Here is a 20,540-nt window from a genome sequence, read left to right as displayed (position 1 = left end):
CAAATGTAGGATTATATACTTGAATGGACTGAACCAACAAAGCAATTAGTATTCCGAGTTATTATTATGGGGGTATTAGATTCCCAAACATTTGGGTCCTTTTTCCCTTAAACAACTTGTGTTTTTAAAGTAGCTTACTTTAGGCATGCTGACATTTCTCTCGAAGAATATAAACAACCCTTGGTTGAGCTTGACCTCTTGCTACTATAGTAAGAACATGTACCAGAATTAAAAGTGTTGCGTGACACAGATCTGTCAGCTGACACATTTGCTACACTTTCCTATAGTATACTGTAGATTAGCTTTAAGTCTTATTTATACTTCAGTAAAAATGTGTCATCCAATATGCCATACAACTCCATATAAGGCCAAATGTGAGTGAAAAGTACCATGAATCTATCGCTTTGTTTAGGGTTGCAGCTCTGATTTGAATGTGGCCCTATTTAAGGAGAAAAGCTCGAACACTTGTGAGACATTAAGGGGTGGCAAGTTACCCTGTAACATCCAGCAGAATGGTGCTAATGTTTGAGTGATACGTGAACAGATACTATATAGTTTAATGCTTGAACATCATCATGTTGGGTTTCTAAATGTAGTTATTTATTGTTTTTTCAAGAAGAATGTATATGTACAATTACAGTAGCAGTTAAAATAGTGTACAATGAAAATGGGTGCAAAATGAAACAGGAAGGAAGAAAATAAAGGGCTGCAAAATAGAATTTAAACTACCGGTAATAATGTTGAATGCACTTTTTATATTTGTTTATTTTAAGACATATTACTATATAGGGTTGCAAAGGGGCGGAACATTTCTGGTAAATCTCTGGAAAGTTTCCTGAAAGTTTCCATGGGAAATTAAGCTGAGGAATTTTGGAAATATTCGATGCAAAATTAAACAAAAAACATGACATTTCAACAGATCTTTTTATTTTTTTATTTTTAAGTAGAACAGAACAAGTTTTAATTATTTTATTGAACAATTATGTTTCATTGAAGAATGAAAACAGGAATGTTGAGTTAAATATTACTCATCCCCCCTAACCCCACTCATTAAAAAATGAACAAAAATGCACCCCCTATTAAAAAATCCCCACAAAGTCCCATTGAAAATGTTAAATGAAAAGAGCCCTTCTCCCTCCAAAAAGTCCCATTAAACGTGCAAATCTTCCTTCAAGCAATCCTCTGCATTTTTGCTAAACCCTTTCAGTCAATGGGCTCTTCCTGGGCCTCATCAACATCCAACTCTGAGTATTCCTCTTCAGTGTCACTGTCCAGCCTTGTTGAGGATGGCTCTGTGTCAGGCTCAAAGAGCCTTAGGTTTGCCCGAATGCCAACCAGTTTTTCCACTCTCGCATTTGTGAGCCTGTTGCGAACCTTTGTGTGGTCTCAATAGCCATGCAGTAAGCAGTGTGCTATGGCATGGATATTCAATTGTACTTGAATGGCATCTGTTTGTTTTAGTCAAGATTATGCTAAAATATACTTTCCCCAACTATATTTAAGTTCCCTATGAAGAGCCAACCTTCAATTTGGAAAATTCCCAGTTTATTCCCATAAATTCCCATTAATTCCCGTTAATTCCCATGGAAAGTTTCCATCTTTGAAAATTCCCCGAATTTTGCTACCCTATTACTATATAATGTATATATTAATATATATACATTTTAGTCGAAGTGAAAGGCGTTGGAGATGCTGTTCTCATGCAGGTACCAGCCAAGCCTGTTTAATAGAAACTGTTGATCAAACAAGGCATGTTGCTACAAGGTTTTACTCTCTACACAGAAACCATTGTTTTGAGGAGTAATACATAGTTAGATCTTAGATTAGTATGCAATTAATCAGCATTTCAAAATACAACTCCCTTGTTCACATTGGACCTGCTCAGCCAAGACAGTTTGATTGAATTCAGGTGACTAACTATTTTAAGCAGAACATGCTAGATATTGTTCCTACATATAATTGTTTGTAAAACCTGAACATATTTAACACTAAATTGAGAAACAACATCTGTATTTAGTTCTTGTGTGATCAAACAAGAGCACATACATGTTGCCCAGAGATTATCCTCATGTTGTTGAGGCTTGATGGGTGGATACCAGGTGCCTCATGTTCCCTTACTGGTGAGCGGTGGAGTGGTCTGTGTCTGGGCTCATGGCACTGACAGCTTTACCATGAGAGAGATGGAGAGCTTTATTCTCTATTCGTCCTTTACCCTCATAACAGGGCTGTTGCACTGGCCTTGATTCCCCACCCTGAAATCCAATTTCCTTGGCAGTGTCACCCCCACATATATTACCCAAGAGCCACCAGAGCATCAGCGTGGCACGTCTCCATGACACTCACTTATGTTCATCAGTCTTAGTACCATGGAAATCATCATACAGGAAACAAAGAGCGTCATGCTCAGCTTACTGCACTCTCACATATTATCCCCAGTACAGCAGCAGTGCTCATCTCCTACCAGTGGAAACAAAAGAGACTAATATCTTGCCATGCCCGAAGGAGCGATTCACTTGAGATATAATCATATTATAACTATGCACTAATGTCCTACACGCATCTTCCCCACAGCCTATGCACTTTGTTCCCCATCCAATCTCTTTTCATCTCCCTGATCCACGCAGCTTAGTTAAGCACCATCTAAAGAAATGGATATATTAGCAAATCTTTGTCAGGCTAAAAAGTGGAGTAATGTGGTCAAGTGTCACTCAAGTGGGGGTAAGATTTGAGATGGGAGTTAACAAGGGTGGGCCAGGGTTGAAAGCACAGAGAGAATGGGGTGAGATATAAATTAGAATATTCACAATCACGTTTCTAGTGTCCTCGTGATAATTTGGAAGTAGATTGCATAGGGTTTTGTTAAGGGTTAATGATAAGCTGCCCATGCCCCGTCAAACAAATTGAATATCTTGGTGAAAGGATAATAAGTGTTATATGGGTCACATTATCAACGTGGACAGGAGGGAATGTTGTGGCTCCGACGACTTTACAAGAGATGTTTGTTCAAATAGTTCCTATTACGTTGACTTAAAACCAAATGTTCACATACTTGGTTATGTAATCTGGGACTGTTGTTCTCCATCTACACTACATCACAAGGCAATTCAGGCAGGCGGAGAAATAATTAATGCAGCGGGCCACTTTCATATGAGTGAGCGAGGGACCATCTTGGAACACAAACTAGTTATTCTTAATGCATCTAAAGTCAAAACCCTGTCAGATGTACACAATAAACAACTGTGTACAATATTGTATTAGCTAAGGATTATTTGCCAAGAGTTTTGCCAACAGCCCCTCGTAAAATGCAGTGAGGAGTAACAACACTATTAAGACTTATATGTTGGCTGTATAACAGCTGTGGCTGCACAGCTGTTTGTATGGGGTTCACAAAAGGCATGCTTCACAATATCAAAGCCACAGTAAAAATGTTGCCATAACTTAATTAGCCGAAGATATTTTTTTAATGTAGAATAAGAAGAGTGTAGTGGATGTTTTTATCACAAGACTAAATATCCTAGGTGGTTAGGTCCATTTTAAATGTATAGCTTTTTTAAATGACCCATCCAAAACATTGCCTATGCTATTCTTTGACAAAATAACTTCCCTATTTTATTTGTTCATTTCTCAAGTTTACAGTATGTTGTGCGATTAGCCATTTTTATGAAGAAACACATAAGTAGTGCTTACAGCCCTTTATACACCACCCAGTGGAAATAAATGTAATCACTGTCAGCCATGAATGAAGACTTTATGATCTGTAAAATCATTGCTAGTTTTTATTAGTAGTGATATGATCCATGCAAAGTCATGTTGTACACAAAGTTCCTTCAGAGACAATATTAGGCCTGTTTCTTAGACACTCTTTGTGTGTGTGTGTGTGTGTGTGTGTGTGTGTGTGTGTGTGTGTGTGTGTGTGTGTGTGTGTGTGGGTGTGTGGGGGTGTGGGGGTGTGGGGGTGTGTGTGTGTAGTTTGGGGGGGCTGTGAGACTCAGCAGGGCTTAGCGTCTCTTTGTGAGTCAGAGGAGAATATCATTAGACGGTGGGAGGGGGGACTGTAAATCTGAGCAGCACCTGCTCCCTGGACTCTGGCGCGTGGTGTGAGGTCAGCAGCGCCAGATATCCCATCGATCATATTTATTACATTCATCACAGCACCAGTTTGTTTTGGCAGCTGATCGTAGCAGGGACAGAGACAGAAAGAAAAGGCTTTTTATTTGGGAGACAGGGAATGCTTTTAGCATCAGCAGTGTCATGGCATTTCTCTCTGCTCAGCGTCCTCAGAGAGAGATCAGTCACTGATGTTGGCTCTAAGGCCCCTCGGAAACCACAACTACTGCAGAATGGTATTCTAAGTACAGTTCATGAACGTTTTTGGAAGACGTATCTTTGAGGAAAACATATTAATGTCTCATCACTTCTGAATATTTGGCAGTTTGAGTTTGCAGTTGAGGTTTGTCCTAAATATTGAAATAGCAATTTGTGTTTTTACTTCTTTGATTGATTTTGTATTCAATAATGTTGAAAACCAAAGTATATATATTATAGTTTGAATTAGGAATGTTTATCCTTCCCACAAAATGACACTATTTTGATCTGGATCTGACTTTTAAGCCACAGTAGCAGTGTCTACTGTCAGTAGACGTTCCCAGAATAACTCAACAACTATAATATTGACTACAATGACAGTTTTTTCAAACCATAGGCTGTAGTGTATATGATAGGTGGAAGTTACCCATTCATTTGTGAACTACTGTTTAGATGCCTCAAGATTACATCTTGGCCGTCCCGATGGGACCAATAATGAGATAATAATGTACAAAATAACATCATACTGTATTGGGAAATATGTATTCTTATTAAAACAAGTGAGAAGTATGGTAACCATAATACCTGTTAAGAATCAACATGTTAGCATTGTCATTGTGAACATGCTAATAGATGAAAAGGGAATTGACGCACACACACACACACACACACACACACACACACACACACACACAACCACACACACACACACACACACACACACACACACACACACACACACACACACACACACACACACACACACACACACACACACACACACACACACACACACACACACATTACAGCAGAGTAATATTATGATCTTTAATTACATTATTCCATGTCTAGAGTCTGAAAAATGAACGTACTAGTTTAGAACATCGCCGATTGACTTTCACACCGGCGACATGTCCTGAAAGTGTAACTGATTCACTTCAATTGAACATTAATTGAACTGCTTAAAGTGCCACTGTCAGGGCTGTCACACCAGTGTACAAAAGCCACTGCAAAAGCTAAACCACTACATAACATTAATATACACTATAATACAGTTGCAATGTATTCATTACAAATACTGACAATATTTTAGCCCTCAATACATTTAATGTCAGATTGTTGCTCTGACTGAGCTCTGCTTTGGTCGACTCATCTTGTTCTTGCATCTAGCTTCTTTGTGATTGGCTGAGGTCCAGTAAAGACAAGAACAAAGGAGTCACTTGGCTCAGTTACCCTGCATCCACTTTTACTCATTAGAGCTCTCCTGTCTCTAAACCAATTAAGAATGAAACACAATGCTGCTTGTTTCTGCCATTATGCATTTATCAGAGAGGAGTGATGCGAAGGTCTCTCAAAACATAAGAATGAGCTGCGTTTGATAAGAAGAAAAACACAGTCAGAAATACTAGTCTAATTATTCATAAATACTTTCTTCCTGTTATGGTATTGCATAAAACTAAAGTGCTGAATATTTGTTGAATGCTTGCCAATAACATAATAAACGTAACATCTTTCCATAACCTCATAGGATGAGAGTCTGAACAGAAGCAACTAATGAACATTTTTCTGTTGCTGCAAATATTCCACCGTCTGACTGTATTTTGATGTCGCTGCCAGGATGTTATGTGATAGCTGGGTTATTTTAATCAGCCTCCACAGGCCATGTCGAGGCTGACGCTAAACAGATGCTAATGTGAGGCCCATTAAAAGACCCAGGGATAGAGGATTCAGTGAGCGCAGGCAAGCGGAAAAGCAACAGCCTGTTTATCGCCTCATCCTGCTTTGTGCTCCAAACCTCGCCGCGGCATCCTTGTGAAGCTCCCCCTCTTTCTTTCTCCTCGGTGTTTGCCCCCCTCACATTTCTTGCAGCAGCGTCATGCATGGGGGCATTCCTTGAACAGAAACAGATTTGTTTAGTTCTCCGTCATTTTCTTTCATTGGACCCTTGTCTCTTTTTTTATGGTGCCTGAAAGCAGCACAGAGAGGCTATAGTGAGGAGAAGAATGTGCTCCATTTTCTGATGTGTTTGGTTGCAATCTTTGTGTCCTGTGCTTTTCTCTACTCTCTGGCAAACTCCTAATAAAATTGTGACAAGAGACATTTTCAGTCTTTTCCAGATTTGAAAAGACTATTTGGCTTGTTTCTGATGTTCATCTGAGTATTTCAACTGTATTTATTCTGGGATGGAGCCCAGAATTATACATTCTTGGGCTCTTGTGTCGAGCTGAGGGACAAGAGTATTGTCCACAGTGGACAGGGAGGACCTGACAATCACTGGGGTTTAAATGTTCCAAAAATATGACAAGACTGCACTTAGTGCTTCACTTTCAGTCTCTGCTGATGTGTGTCAATGTCTACATAGTTATTTTTATGTTTGAATGGCCATCTGGAGTTTGAATCAAACTGTCTTTTGGACCTAAGCTATATTTAATACAAATGTCAACATTTCAATGATGCATTACATTTTAGCCCACATTCATTCATCTAAATATATCCATATTTTCAACAGTTTTTACTTTTAATCACATGCCATGTTAGTTTTAACAAATGGACATAAATCAAAATGTCTGGCTGCAGTTAGAAACACTGCAAAAATAAATTTTTAGTCAAACATGAGCTCAGTTTGTGCAACTGGAGCTTCACCACTCCCTCCGCAACCAATCAGAGATGATTTGTTGCCTCTTTTAGCCAGTGACAGAGTAACACCAATATGATCTTACTTCCTCTCGACTTCAGGTCATCTCCCCTCTCCTCCTTCACATCACTCATCTCCAAACCCTTCCTTCCAGTGTTTGTCAGTCCCATGTTGACAATCTGTTATGCCACCTGAAAATAATTTCCTTCTCCAGAGGGCCATGACAAGGAGAAGAGTTCTCCTCCGTGTTAGCCTACTGCATGACGAAGCTGTCTCAATCATGAAACAGTTACTTCCTTCAGGAAGTTTTAAAAATAAGAGATTTCCAGATGTTGCCAGAGATTGGATAAATGTTGGCTCACTTGAGTAAATGCAATTCCATATGTTTAGGCTCTTCTATTTTAAGCCTATGCTCCTTCATTGAGGCAGCTGAGGAGAGTAGGACAAAGACTTGAAATGATGGAAATTCTTCTTACCTATTCCACACAGCTTCGAGATTTTGAATGAACATAAAACAAACATGCATAGAGTCTTGCCCTTTGTCAAAGGACATTGCACTCCTGCCTGGTTCACTGTGTCATCATAGATAGTGTATAGTGCTTCTGATTTGTGCTACTCTTAGCTACTTTTGTTACTGTAAGATGAAGCACAGCCTCAAAAGGAAAAAGTTGCAAAAGCCCTGCAGAAATTTACTTATTGTCTTGGAAAATTATTTAACGACCTGAATAAAACCCAGTCCTTTTATTCTTGTTTATCTTTTCAAAACACCTTTGAGTTTTTCTGCCCATTGCCAACTCAAAAAAACTACCATTTTGAATTACTGTCTTATAAAATGGGAAAGTAGCACAATGAATACATAAAAGGATGGCTCCTCAAGGACAAGTCATGAATGAAAAAAGACTGTAGTGAATGTGAGGGAATCTTAAACAAACTGTACCTGGGACTGTCACATTCTGCCCAAGGTGACTTCAACTGTAACGTGGACACTTTTCTGTCTACGCATATATTCAGGAAGTAAAACCGTGTGAAATCCCCAAAAACTGGGATGGAGGAAGGGGTTCTTAGTTTTTTTTTATGGAAAATAGTGTTTTGTTTGCCTCTCACCAGGGAGTATCTTTTCAAAGGAAAAATGTTTTGTTTTATACCATTTTGTTTTGGTGTGCTGGTGAGATGGGAATGAAAGCCATTTAATAGTCTTAGTCAGGGAAAAGGGAATGTGGGCTCCATCGCATAACTGTGTCACCCCGTCACCTCTATGCTGAGGGGGCCTACGTTTTGTGAGGAGTCCAACACATCTTAAAAGGGACTCAGCATGTAGCCTACAGGATCCCCCGTCTTGCTGCAGGCATTGAAACATCATAAGAAAAGACGGTACTTCCACAAACTCCTTTTGAATATTAAAAAAGAGAATAATAAGGGATAAAAAGGCCGGGAAGATGAGAGACAGTCTCTCCATTGAGTGCTGGCATGGTGAGATGGAGAGGGGTGTGAACTTAAGCATGCACATTGTATACAGAGTTGCCCTCATTAGGATCCCATCGTTTTCTGGGGGGAAACATTGTCCCTGGATTAAGGAGACTGACCAAGACTGCAGGGGTTTATGTACTCGACAGGTCTCAATGGTAGAGCCATGAAGGACTCTTGGTGTGAAGTGCGGCAATGTCCGTGGTTTGTTGCAGTTTTTGAGAATTTTCAAGAGGATCTTTGGATTGGATTTTATTAATTTGCAACTTTGTGGAGAACACCAGTCACTGAATTAGCAAGAACGGTGCGTTTTATGATATTATGGTGACTGTCTGTTTGCTGGTGGTGCTGTTTGCCATGCTGGTCATGCTGGGAGTCCCTATAGACCACAAGGGACCACACGGAGCCCATCGCAGCGCTGGCTTATCGAAGTCTCAATCCTGCAAAAGGCTGCCTAATAATTTTGGACTTCACCAGACTTTGAGACAAAACCATAATAAACCACACAAATGTAACCAGGTCTTTCACAGTAAGTACAGAAAATTGCCCTATTTCCAATAATTAAGGAGTCATACAATCTTTAACATTGTCCTAAGTTGTTTTAGTTCTCTTTGCTGGTTGGTTACGCAGTTAAGCCTTAGTGCTTTTTGCATTTTGGGATAGTGGAATTGTATCCTTCTCTACAAGAGTGTTCTTGGAATTGGTACGTGAAAACGATTTGGCTGTGGTGCTAAAAGCCCTTCGCTGTCTCTGTTGTCATCCCATTTCTGACTATGTCATTTCTCGTGTCTCTGCTGGTCTGATGGTTGCAAGGGAGGGGAAGGAGTGAGGACAGAGAGCAGTTTGCAGAGCTTTGTCCTCATAACTTGTTTACTGCGGGATATTTATCTCTTTTATCTTTTTTCGATAACCACAGAATAGGGGGAAACCAAACCTGAATACAAAAGGGTATGATGCAATAAACTATGAAAATGTTGTTATATAGGTGGGAAAGGTACAATTAACGGCTTAATCATTCGAATACTTATTAGGTTGGGAGGTACTTTGAAATCTTGCAGTACAATTATACCAGTCAAATAACTATATAATTCCATCCTATAATTTCTTTCTTTTTTTGCACAATTCCCTCCTATCATTATATTTCCAGGTAAAGATTTAGGGCACTGTTTCTGAACTGTTATAATAGTCTGCTTTGTGTAACAGTTTTATATTTGCATTTTGCATCAGCCCTCTGAGACAGCCTTCTATTCTGGTGGGTCTAAGTGAGGACTTTTTCTGATAATTGCTTCTATGTTACAGTTCCCTGCTAGAGGAAAATGTATTCTTCAATTAGTGGTTTTCAGCTGAACAGCCTCTTTACAGGTCCAGGGCTTTAAAAGCTTTCAGGAAAACAGGGCACATGAGGACCAAGTGGAAATGGAGCATGTAAAACTGTAATGCACAAATGTATAAGTAAGAAATAAAATCATTTCATAGCTGAAAGGCATATGTTTGTCTGAAGATGTCATTTGGGTAGCATTTATTGTCATGCACACTTTTATCGTTAAAACTCAAACTGGTACATAGGGACATGTCGGGTCACAGAAAGAGATCCATGGGGTTAAACAGCAGGCTGCTGACTATACTGTGACTGTTGATATGTAGGTACACCATGTCTTTGATGGATCAGATGATCATTTGTGTTCAGATGAGAATAACACTGGAACAATGGGTGTATTAAAAGTACTTTGTATTTTATGTATATATTTTATTTTTAAAAGCATTGGTATTTCATCAACAGGTGATCTACATAAACAATCTAGTATCAAATATATAGTCTTTCATTCTTATGTTTTGATCATCGGTTTTCTTTAAAAATAGAACACAACATAACTTGTAGAGTACCAATTACTTCCAGAGAGGGAGTGGTAAGGGGAAAACAATTACATCAATTCATTGCTTGTATCAGTTTGACGTCACAGAGGTACATACATCTTAAAGTGATTTATTGAGAAAAAACATTAAGGATAAAAACATGTAAAAAATACATGTTCTCCTTATGTCTTAAGTGTTTTGCACTGTTGGACACACCTGGTACTTAATTTTCATTGCCAACAACTAAACTGTAGCTATTGTTCATATGACAAAAATAAACTTACATTTAAAATATTGAAACTTGAATATAGATAAAAAGGCCCACCTTTTAACTTTAAAGATAAACTCCTCTTGTTGTCACTTCTATTGCATTTATGTTTTTGCTGAATTGCTTGAAGGAGAGTTTTGTGGGGCTGTTTAAAAAGATATGCTTTTGAGGGCTATTTATACTCTGTTCAATTCTGGGACAGGATCGTCTCTTAAGTGAGTGTGTTTTTTGAAAATAGTTAAAGGTTACACAATTTGAAAAGCTCTGGTTCCGATGACTAATATGTCACCATGCTCACTTGACATATATCATTTGTTTTGTCCATGGTGAAATCAGGTCTTCACAGAATATTCCCTGTATCCTTCACTGGAGGGCGCTGTTTGGTAACTAATTTCAGTGGAGCAGACAGAGAAGCTCTGAGCTGAGGAAATGTGAAGTATTCCAGCTGTTCTTTTTCAGCCATTCATGTTTCCCCTACGTTTAAGAAGAATGCAATATGACCTAAACAATTACAAATTATGACAGGGGCAGAGAGTTATTAAAAGTGATCACACCATTGCAGAAAAAAATCGACACACTGTTGTCTGAACAACAACAAAAAAGGGGGAAGAGTAACACATTTTGATATGGGTGAATCCCAAATTAGTGTCAAGCGGGGGAAGACAATTACATTAGGATCATGGATCACCAGATTAATAGTCCATTGCCATTTTAAGAAACCATGTGTAGTTGCTGTGCAAAAATGCGCATTAACTCTGAGTTTTTGAATGTGCATTATAATATTTAGTGTATATCGGAAATGGACTGCTGTTTGGAAACGTTATATATTAAGTTATGGCTGCACGTAGACTTGGAGGCATAAGTTTGTAAAAACAAAAAGTGTTTTAAAGAAAATTATACACCTATAGAATACAGTTTATATGGAGTCTGGAACACTCTGATTACTTTAATACATTTCAGAAGGATAAAAATAACATTGTATGACTTAATATAGTTTGTAACATTGACATATATACTATGAAACCACAAGAGACAAAACAGAAGCCTAAAGTATGTCAGAACCATAACTATTAAGTTCCCAAAACACACTGTTAAGTCCCTTCAGGAATATAATTGGAATAGGCTGCTACATTTGTTTTTAGTCGTGAAACACAGAAGAAGAAAACATATCCGAATAGTTTAATAAGGTTTATCTTATTGTTGGACACAGTTAAAGAACATACAGTAACCTTCTAGTGCGCGCTGTGTAGCTGCGCTGCTCAGTCGGATCCAGGAGGGAAGAGGTTAAATTTCCTTCTCAGGGAAACATTGTCGGGTCTATGGAGGGGGTAGAGAGGCGCATACCAATTGGCGAGGCATTCCGCTTTCCTTGAATGAAATGCTGTGAATATGAATCCGTATTTCCCCCCTCTCGCCTGAGGTTCGGGGTCTGCGACGCGCACGAGGATCAACCGGAGTTGCAGAAGAGGAGAACCGGGGAAAAAGTGATGGAAAAGTTGCCCTGATCTGTGTCGGGGTCTGGTGGATGAGGAAGCGCAGCTCTAACTCGCAAAGTTTCCGATCTCAAGTGACAGATTCAAAACTGGACTGATATAATGTGACTGCAAGGAGAGAGCCTTTCCGCGTGGACTACTGCGACCGCTCGCGTTATTTTACTCACTTTTTACTGAACTTTCAGTCACAGTGGATTTATAATTTTGTCCTTCTTTTGCACAAAGGAACTAAATCATTGGAGTTAAATCGTCTGACTGCTGTGAGCGCACTGTATTAACGGGATGAATTCAAAGAAAGGATAAAGCTCTTCTACTTCTGCTTGGATATTCTAGCATAGTTTTTACACAATGCTATCATTAAGTTCAGTTTAACTACTGAAACCGAGCATGTGTTGACATCTGTTTATTATTTTTTCCGTCTTTTCAAACCTTCTTCTCATCCACACCAAGAAGCAAAAGCAAGCTGCTGATAAGCTGCTCCTGGACGGTTGTGGTATTTGACTTTTTGTTACTCACACATTTTATTTGGGAGTTACTTTTTTTAAACTCTGGATTCACAAACCTTGTTTTGCAGTTTGACATGAAGGAGCGTATGCTTAAATTGCTTTTTGAATAATTTGGATTACACAAGAAGATTTCTCACAAGAGAGGCGTTGAATTATGTCTCCAACTTCCATTGGATTTGTATTTCTGTTAGGAATTCTCCATGTGTGCTCAGGTAAGTTAGTGATCATCAACTATAAACACTCTCATTACTCCAGCCTTTTATTCTGATTTTACCAACAGTTGAATTTTGATACAGAAGGTCAGGTAAAATAAAAAATCCAGTTATCTCTTAAACTATTTGTGAAAATATATGCCTTATATAATCACTATATTTGATTCAAGTGCATACACAACACAACAGTTTATTTTGAAAATGTTCTAAACATGTGGAAAATCTCTATATATTATACGTTTTTTAGTGTTGGAATGGGTTGATTCAGGGCAAAGGTTAACAATGAGTTTCCCAACCATGAAAAAATGCTTTTGAACATTGGACTTTTGTCAAACGGTGAGTGTGTTGAGGCCTTAGTCTATAAGTGGCTCATCTCTTGTGTTTATTCAGTTGTGCTTTGCAATAAGGAAGGCATCATTCTGATACACACTAATTACATTTTGCGAAGAAAAAACTGGTAAAGGGGTTGTCCAACTTTTAAGAGCTGAGCACACATAAAGTGCTGGAGCCATGTGGGATCAGTGCAGAGAGCAGCTATCATCGGTCATACAGACAGCATGGGCCCCTGTGGAGACCATGTTTCCATGTATATCACCATTCTGCCCATGCATGACCGTTATTGCTGAGTGCAGCATTTGGTATATGTGTTTAAAGGGAAAAGCATCTCAAAAGAAAAGGCACTTCTTTTTCCATGTGTCCTTTTTCACTTACTGTTGACTTGTTTTAATTTAGATGTATTCCATTTATACATCTTATTATGAATATACTACAGCTTGGTTTCAGTTGTCTTTGTCGTCTGGTGCCGCTTGTAATGTTCCTTATTATCTTTCACATTATTCCTCCTCACCCATCACATGGGAGTCTTTATAGAGCTCCTAACTATGATAGCTGGGGTTTTCCAGGTCAGTTGCTTCTGAGTTATGTGGAAGCAAATGCCTTCCACCCGATTATAAGACATTAGGGAAAGTGCACACTGAATGGCAGAAAGAGGGGCATTTTGCACAAAGAAAAGCTTCTACTAAATCTGTGAATCTTTGGAAAGAACAGAAAAGCTTTACCAAGTGTAATAGCAGCAATGTCAAAGCCTTTAACTATTGTTCATAGTAGCTCAAACACATCTTTGTAATTACCTAAACAAAAGCCTAATCACATTAGCTCAAGTCCAAACCTGAAAAGCCAAAGGGTTTATCTTTCAAAATTCTCAGTTTGTTTCCAAATGTCTTTCTGCACTGATATAAATGTTAAGGATCTCAAACTGTGAGGTCTTAGTTTGCCTTGTTCGTCCAGTTTTCAATCACATTCAGCATCTGTTTTCAAATGTGATTCATGCTTCCTGATTTGTTTCCTGAATTGGGTCTTTGTTTTCTCTGAGAGTCAGTGATGTACTGAAGGAACGCCTGTGACACCCCAGTCATTTGAAGAAACACTGTAGCACCTAAACAGGAAGTAGGGTTAGAGGTGAGTGATTCGAGCTAGGTGGTTGCTCCATCTGCTCCACGGATCCTGGGCCTGGGCTGAGCCGAGCCGCTAATGGTCCTGTCCTGAGAGAAAGAGCGTCAGACACCAGGGTTTCCAATTACGTCTAGCTGTGAGGATGTCTTGGGAGGTTTTCTGGGGAGAGGCGTGAGAATAGGCCCCGCTAATAGAGATGGACTGGACAGCAGATACTCAAAGGATTGGTCGTGGATTAGACACTAGTGTCAGGGAAATTGGATTACACACCACTTGCCTGGAAAATAGTTCATATTTGCTGCTAATTGGAGGGTTAACTACTTCATTCCAGCGTAGGGAAGGTATCAAATCTCTTAAGCAAACTCATAATGGTATTTAATCAAACCTATGTGGAAATGATCAGGATTATGTTCACATTGCTGCTCTGATTGCAAAACTTTATACTACTTGTATGTGTAAAAAAGAGGGAGAGAGGTGAGTTGACCTTTGGCCTTGTCAAACTTGTGTTGACTTGCTTATTGCCACCTTGCTCTGTCTGAATGCTGTACATTGATACCTCCATCTATCATGTCTGGCCCTGTTATCAGGTGATCTGTCCTCCCGCTATACACTAAATGGTTGTTATCTCTTTCCCAAGTGCTCGTCAGACCTTAAACTCACCTCAGAGGTACCATTCAGATGAGGTCAAGAGGCTATCACACTCCAAATTACACTGCACAGGTTTTTAAGCAGAGGATGGCTGTTAACAATTTATATTTTATCATTTCAAGGTAAACAAAAGTGTAGATCAATGCTGCTATAAACTCTTTAGGTGATCATATGCAATCATATGTATGTGTATGCATGTATGTCTATCCTAGTGCCGATACAAATAAAGGCTGTGGGAGCTGTGCCCTGGTAATCAGCCCAGACCCGGCAGCACATAGCAGTTGAGGTTTGACAAATTGACTTGTAAGTGTGCTGATAAATTGCGGAGCCCTTCCACGTCTTACATCATGGCGATATGACAGGACACAGCAGGTTTCAGGGCCAGTTAATGACCAGAGACCACAGGTGAGAGCCATCTCTGTCTCTTGTCTTCTTTACAATTACCTTTCATGGCCTGAAAACACAGTCATTACAGCCAGCCTTCAAGATTTCTTGCAGTTCCCCATTATTGTATCTGTTTTGTGAAATAAGGTTCTGTTATTCCAAATGCATTTCAAAATATCACACCTTTGTGAGGTGACAGTGCTCATATGGCTATATCTCTATAACTTCCACTAATGCACATTAATCTGATCCTAATCCAAATCAAGCTGGGTTTTACACCCTAAGATCCAGGATTATGCAGACTTTGGCTTAGTGAAACCACATGGAGGAATGTGGGAGGGCAGCCCGTGTCCTCTTCCTGTTCATGAGAACTGTGACTAAGTCATTAATGACTGATGAGATAAACATTTCAAAGCAGTTTGTTTTAGGGCAGATAATTAGGCGGTGACTCTTAATGATCTGCTTTCCCCCAAATGCTCTTCCCCTAATGACCTATGAGCGCTGCTTAATTGGATTAATTACCAAATCCATCTGACGTCAATAGCTTGTAATTTGCCGTGGCTGCATCTTGACTGATAGGCATGCCTGCATAGAGAATCAGAAGATTTGGATACTTTTCAAAACCTCCCAATGCCCTTTGTTTGTGCTGATTTGTTACTCCTCTTCTCTTTGTCTTATCATGCTGCATTCTAAACATAAATAACTGAGTAGAGTTATGCTTATTGCTTTCTCATAATGTTACTACAACTTATTTAGCAGGTCTCATTTTGTCTGTCAAATTGTCTCTCACTATAAGCTCTGCATATAGCCAGACAGCATTAAGCTGTCCACACTAAGAACACTCTGGAACTTCGTTTAAGCGTTTTTGTCTGGAGCCGGCTGATATTAGAAAGCAGCAGGCATGTCCTGGATATTAACAATAGGTATAGTAAATGCATCTTGCTCTGACAGTTGACATGGAGGACAAACATTCCCTGTTGCCAGTCAGTCCGGAGGTGATAAATGACAAGATGAAAGGTGTAGTCTGGTTTCTGTCTCGGTTCACAAAAGCACGCTTTGAATTCCCACAGCTTTGCTTCCTGTTATGAAAAATGCTAAATATGATAGTTGCAGACACAGCAGTATTGAAGCAAATTACATAATGTTCATAGTCATACAATTCTACATCACATATGCATGTTTACTTAATCTAGCTTTACCGTGGATTAGTTTCCCCAATGACGCCACTAATATAGATGTGAGTGAGAAGAAAAGAAGGACAGGAGGGGAGTGTGTTTGTGTGTGTGTGTGTGGGGTGACGAAAGGGGGCTTAAGGAATCTCTTCATCCTCTTACCCATCCCCCGCATTTTTTTGTTTTGGCCCACTTTTTTTTCAAGACTTGCCTTTTTTATTTGGCTGGTCAGTGCAGAGCCTTTCTGAAATAAAGCCTGTGGGGATGGGGAGGCTGCATTGTGTTGCCTTAACAGGGCGATTGTAAGGCATGGAGGAGGGGAAGAGAATGGTTCACGAGGGACTGATGGTGTGTGAGGAGCGTAGGGAAGGGGGGGGGGGTGCGCCTACACAAAGGCAACCCCAGGGTGTGGAAGGGGGGTGGAGGGGGGGGAGGACGGAGGACGAAGGGGAGGACGGAGCAGTCAAACATACCATGATACACCAGCTCTGGGAATACTCTTAATCTGGCTCTCTGTGCTCACATTGCATATTCTCCGTGGTCCCTCATGGCAGCAAATGTGCTGATTAGGGTGGATGTGGTGGAAAACTGTGAGGCAAGGACACTGGTGTTGTTTTTTCTTTTAAAGGTGGACATCTGGGGAGCGGTGAGGTTGATGTGCAAAAGTGCTGAGTAAATAAGTGATCCCGGTACAAAGCTTCAATGTGGCAATGAGGGTTTGGTTTGGTGTAGCTTGGCAAACCTCATGTATCTAAATTTTGCACGCTTAGGAACTCCCTGAAGGCTTGTCCTGGGGCTGGCGTTTGCTGTGGTGGAGAAGCTATGCTACAGTGGGGTGCTGTGCCTTGTGCATTTTAAAAAGGCTCCGACCTCCCTCCCTTTCATTTTCCTCCACTGGGGAGACAGCGATGGCATTGAGGACAGCCTCTCCCCAGTATCCTTCTTTTCTTTCTCCCTCCCTGTGCTTAGGCCTCCTCCCTGCCTCTGTGACCATTCTATTACCCTCGCATTGCAAGGCCTGGATACACTTTTGAAATGCTAAACCTCTCTTTGATTATAACTGACAGGGGGAAATACCATTAAAGAGGCTGAGAGGAATAGATTAAATTAGCAGTTAAAAGAGAGAGTGCTAATTAGTTGATTAATGTATTTGGTTCCTCCCCCTCTTAGCTCTACTGTCGTATTTAAGATTCCCTCTGGTGACCAGGCTCCCCTTCCCCAAATATTATTTCCTGTTTATTATTTCTTATAATCCACATGGAGCAAGTGATGCTTCAGGAGATTCATGTTTAAAAGCCACTCTTGTCACCTAGAGCTGCATCAGCAACTTTATGTTCCTGGGGGCTAATTCTGTCACACAGAGACAGTAAAAGTAGGGCTGTGCTCTATTTAAGAGGAAGTGCTTGAAAATATAATTAATGAGAAGGTGACCTTGAATTTCAATATTGTAGGACTGCTTTTGGAGCCATTCCCATCATTCAGCTGTAACCATGGTGAAGAGGATTCAAATGACTGGGTGAATTTCCAACATGTAAATACAGAGTTGCTCTGAGCTGAGAGATTAACTGTAATCTGTTATCAGGTTTACCACTTTCTGCCAATTTGTGACATTTCCCTTAAATCTGATGTCACTATTGACATGAACTCAAATAAACGTATTCCTTTTCATTTGATTTCCTTGGTTGTAGATATGATGTGTGTTGCCACTTACTGTTTGTAAAAAGTAACACCACTATTGAACCCTTTAAATAGCAAAAATACTTTTGACATATGCTGAAAGCCTGTGAATAAAGAAAATAAGCTTTTCAAACCTTACTTTTCAATTTCGAGCAGAGCTGTCTATCAGTTCTCCCTGTCACTGTCTCAGTCCTCTTCCACTGTACAATCCTTCCTCTTATGCAGTCACTTTCTCTCCCTTCCACGTCCGCTCTCCTAGCCTATACAGTGAAAGCTCTAATTGAATAACAATTGAAGTCACCGGGTGAGAGACAGGTTGTTCAGGCTTTAAGAACAAGATTGCTTTTGAATTTGCTGCTTGTCTGTCACCAAGTGTTAATCGAAAGCTCAAAAGTGAAACTATTAAAAGTGCTCTTTAGAATTAGAGCCCCACCTCCATTTCCCTACATGCACTAGGCTCCAGTAATCTCACCTCTCTTTGACTCAGAAGACATTGTTGCAATATGTCTGAAGGCAGTCTGTGATAAATGCTGTCCTACTTGACTGTTGTGATTCTTTCTGACGTTTAGCTTTGACAGCCGGTGTTTATCCCATCGCATTATGTCCTTTAATCAGAGCACACTATTCACTTCTCTCTCAACCTTGCCTCTTTGCTTTAATGGTAATCATGGCCATTCTTTCAACAACTTGAAGTGTAGTTGGCCTCATTTTTCTGGGAAGCCAAAGAAACATTATATAAAGCATATTCTTTGGATTTGATTGAGCATTTGCTTTTTTTATTTGCATCATAAAATGTATTCCGACATCCTTGGAATACAATGGCTTAAATGTGCACTCCTGTCCTGTCTCTTGTTGGTATAATAGATATAATATATGCTTATTGATGGACCACAAAGCATAAATATTTAAAACCATAAAGTATTCTATCTATTTTTGTTATTTGCTGCCTGACTTTTGATCACTTTTTAAAGGAGAAGACAGAAATCAGTGGAAAATAAATACCCTCACAGTGGTTATTTCTACCTACAAAACAGTTTGAATGGCTGTTGGTGATAGCGATATTTCCTTTCTTGCATTTGTCATCACAGCTGTCTGATTTCCCCTCCCCCATCGTGTCCAACACTGGAGGAAAACAGGCTTTCTTAGAAATGTTATTCAGACGTCGACAGAGAGTTTCTCCGGTTGTCAAAGGTAGAAAACTGACAGACACCAATGAGGAACTGGGATACTTGTATGACCAAGTAATTAAAAAAGTATTTAATGAAAAGAAAACATTATTTGATAAATAAAGTGTGTACCTGGAAAGTGGGTATGTGTTTTGAAGCGAGGAAAGGGTAAGTGGCTGCTGGAAAGCCGACAGGCCGGTGAGCAGTTGTCTGCAGAAGGAAGTTTTATTTTAATGCCAGACTGGGCACAGCTTCCCCTCTGTGGATGTCTTGAAAAAGGCTTCTTGGCAGACTTTGCCCCTTCATTAATTTTGACCAAATATTTACTGTGCATCACATGGCATGCCTTACATCCCACTCTCATTTTTCCAGGCCAGGTTTTCAAAACAGTTTGGGGGGATTTCAGTTCCATTTGGCTGGAACCGGGCCATGCCCCACTCAGCAGGCCCATGCTGGTGTCTCTGGGATCCTGCCACATGAGAAACTGGCTCCACTGAGTCTTAACCTACGCTATGCCTCTGGGAGCCACATTTCCCTTTAATAATACCTTGTATCCACAGCTACAGTGGTATGATCCAGGCACATACATGCATGCACATACACAAGCTTTCACACATTGACAGTACAATGTTATATGTTCCGTGCTTACCATTTTAACCTAAAGGGCACCAGAAGGAAATGTGCCAAGTTTTCTGAACTCAGGCATCACTGTTGTACCCTTGCCTGAATGCTATAACTAAAATTCCTTTTCAACACCCAGCTGTCCGAGATTTGCTTCAGAATGTGGTTGGCCAAACTTTTAGAATAGCCAACATAAGGTCATCGGCTCTGCTCTCAGGGACTGTAACATAACACTGACTCAATAGCAGACTGGTATCAGCCGCTGCCATCAACTAAATAATATTTAAAAAGCATTAGGTGCTTTTTGGCCATGCCTACCCTGATTCACTTTGGCATCCCAATCGGAGCTGTTATTTGTGTTGGCACCAAGCCTAAATGCCATACTCCCTGTGGCTGGCCTGTGCCAGCTGAGTGTGCTGGTCCTTCTTCCTCTGCACTGCCCACCAGCCCGTCCCCTACCCCTGTCCTGTCACGGCCGGGCACAGAAGCCGTAATACTGCATCGAGTCCAGAGTGACAGAGAGGAGCAGACCACAGCTCCGTATTGCTATAGATCCGAAACTGAGCAGACAGCAGGATTTAAATTGGATTAAGAACGCTGGTTTGTTTAACCCTGCAGTGACGTGCAAATTCCTTTGCAGCATTGCATTATATAAAGTCTGAAATAGAGCCATACCCATCCAC

The 20,540-nt window shown here is 40.2% G+C and overlaps 1 protein-coding gene across 6 annotated transcripts in view; it reads left to right on the top strand.

Annotated features, from left to right (window-relative positions):
• The window catches only part of robo1 (roundabout, axon guidance receptor, homolog 1), a 344,541-nt gene that overhangs the window by 206,770 nt on the left and 117,231 nt on the right, over positions 1–20,540 (top strand). The window contains exon 1 of one of the 6 annotated variants that reach the window (XM_079674648.1): positions 8,488–8,933. The exons of 4 other annotated variants lie outside the window; for them this stretch is intronic. In XM_079674648.1, coding sequence (XP_079530774.1) covers positions 8,726–8,933 — 208 coding nt within the window. In that variant the 5' untranslated portion in view covers positions 8,488–8,725. Of the gene's footprint in view, positions 1–8,487; positions 8,934–11,843; positions 12,738–20,540 lie in introns of those variants that run through there. One more of the 6 variants, XM_079674652.1, reaches the window with a different exon arrangement.

Source organism: Notothenia rossii, assembly GCF_949606895.1.
Source record: "Notothenia rossii genome assembly, chromosome: 4".
Taxonomy (NCBI): domain Eukaryota; kingdom Metazoa; phylum Chordata; class Actinopteri; order Perciformes; family Nototheniidae; genus Notothenia; species Notothenia rossii.
The sequence above is the reverse complement of the archived record's forward strand: the minus strand, read 5'-3'. Positions and strand labels throughout refer to the sequence as shown.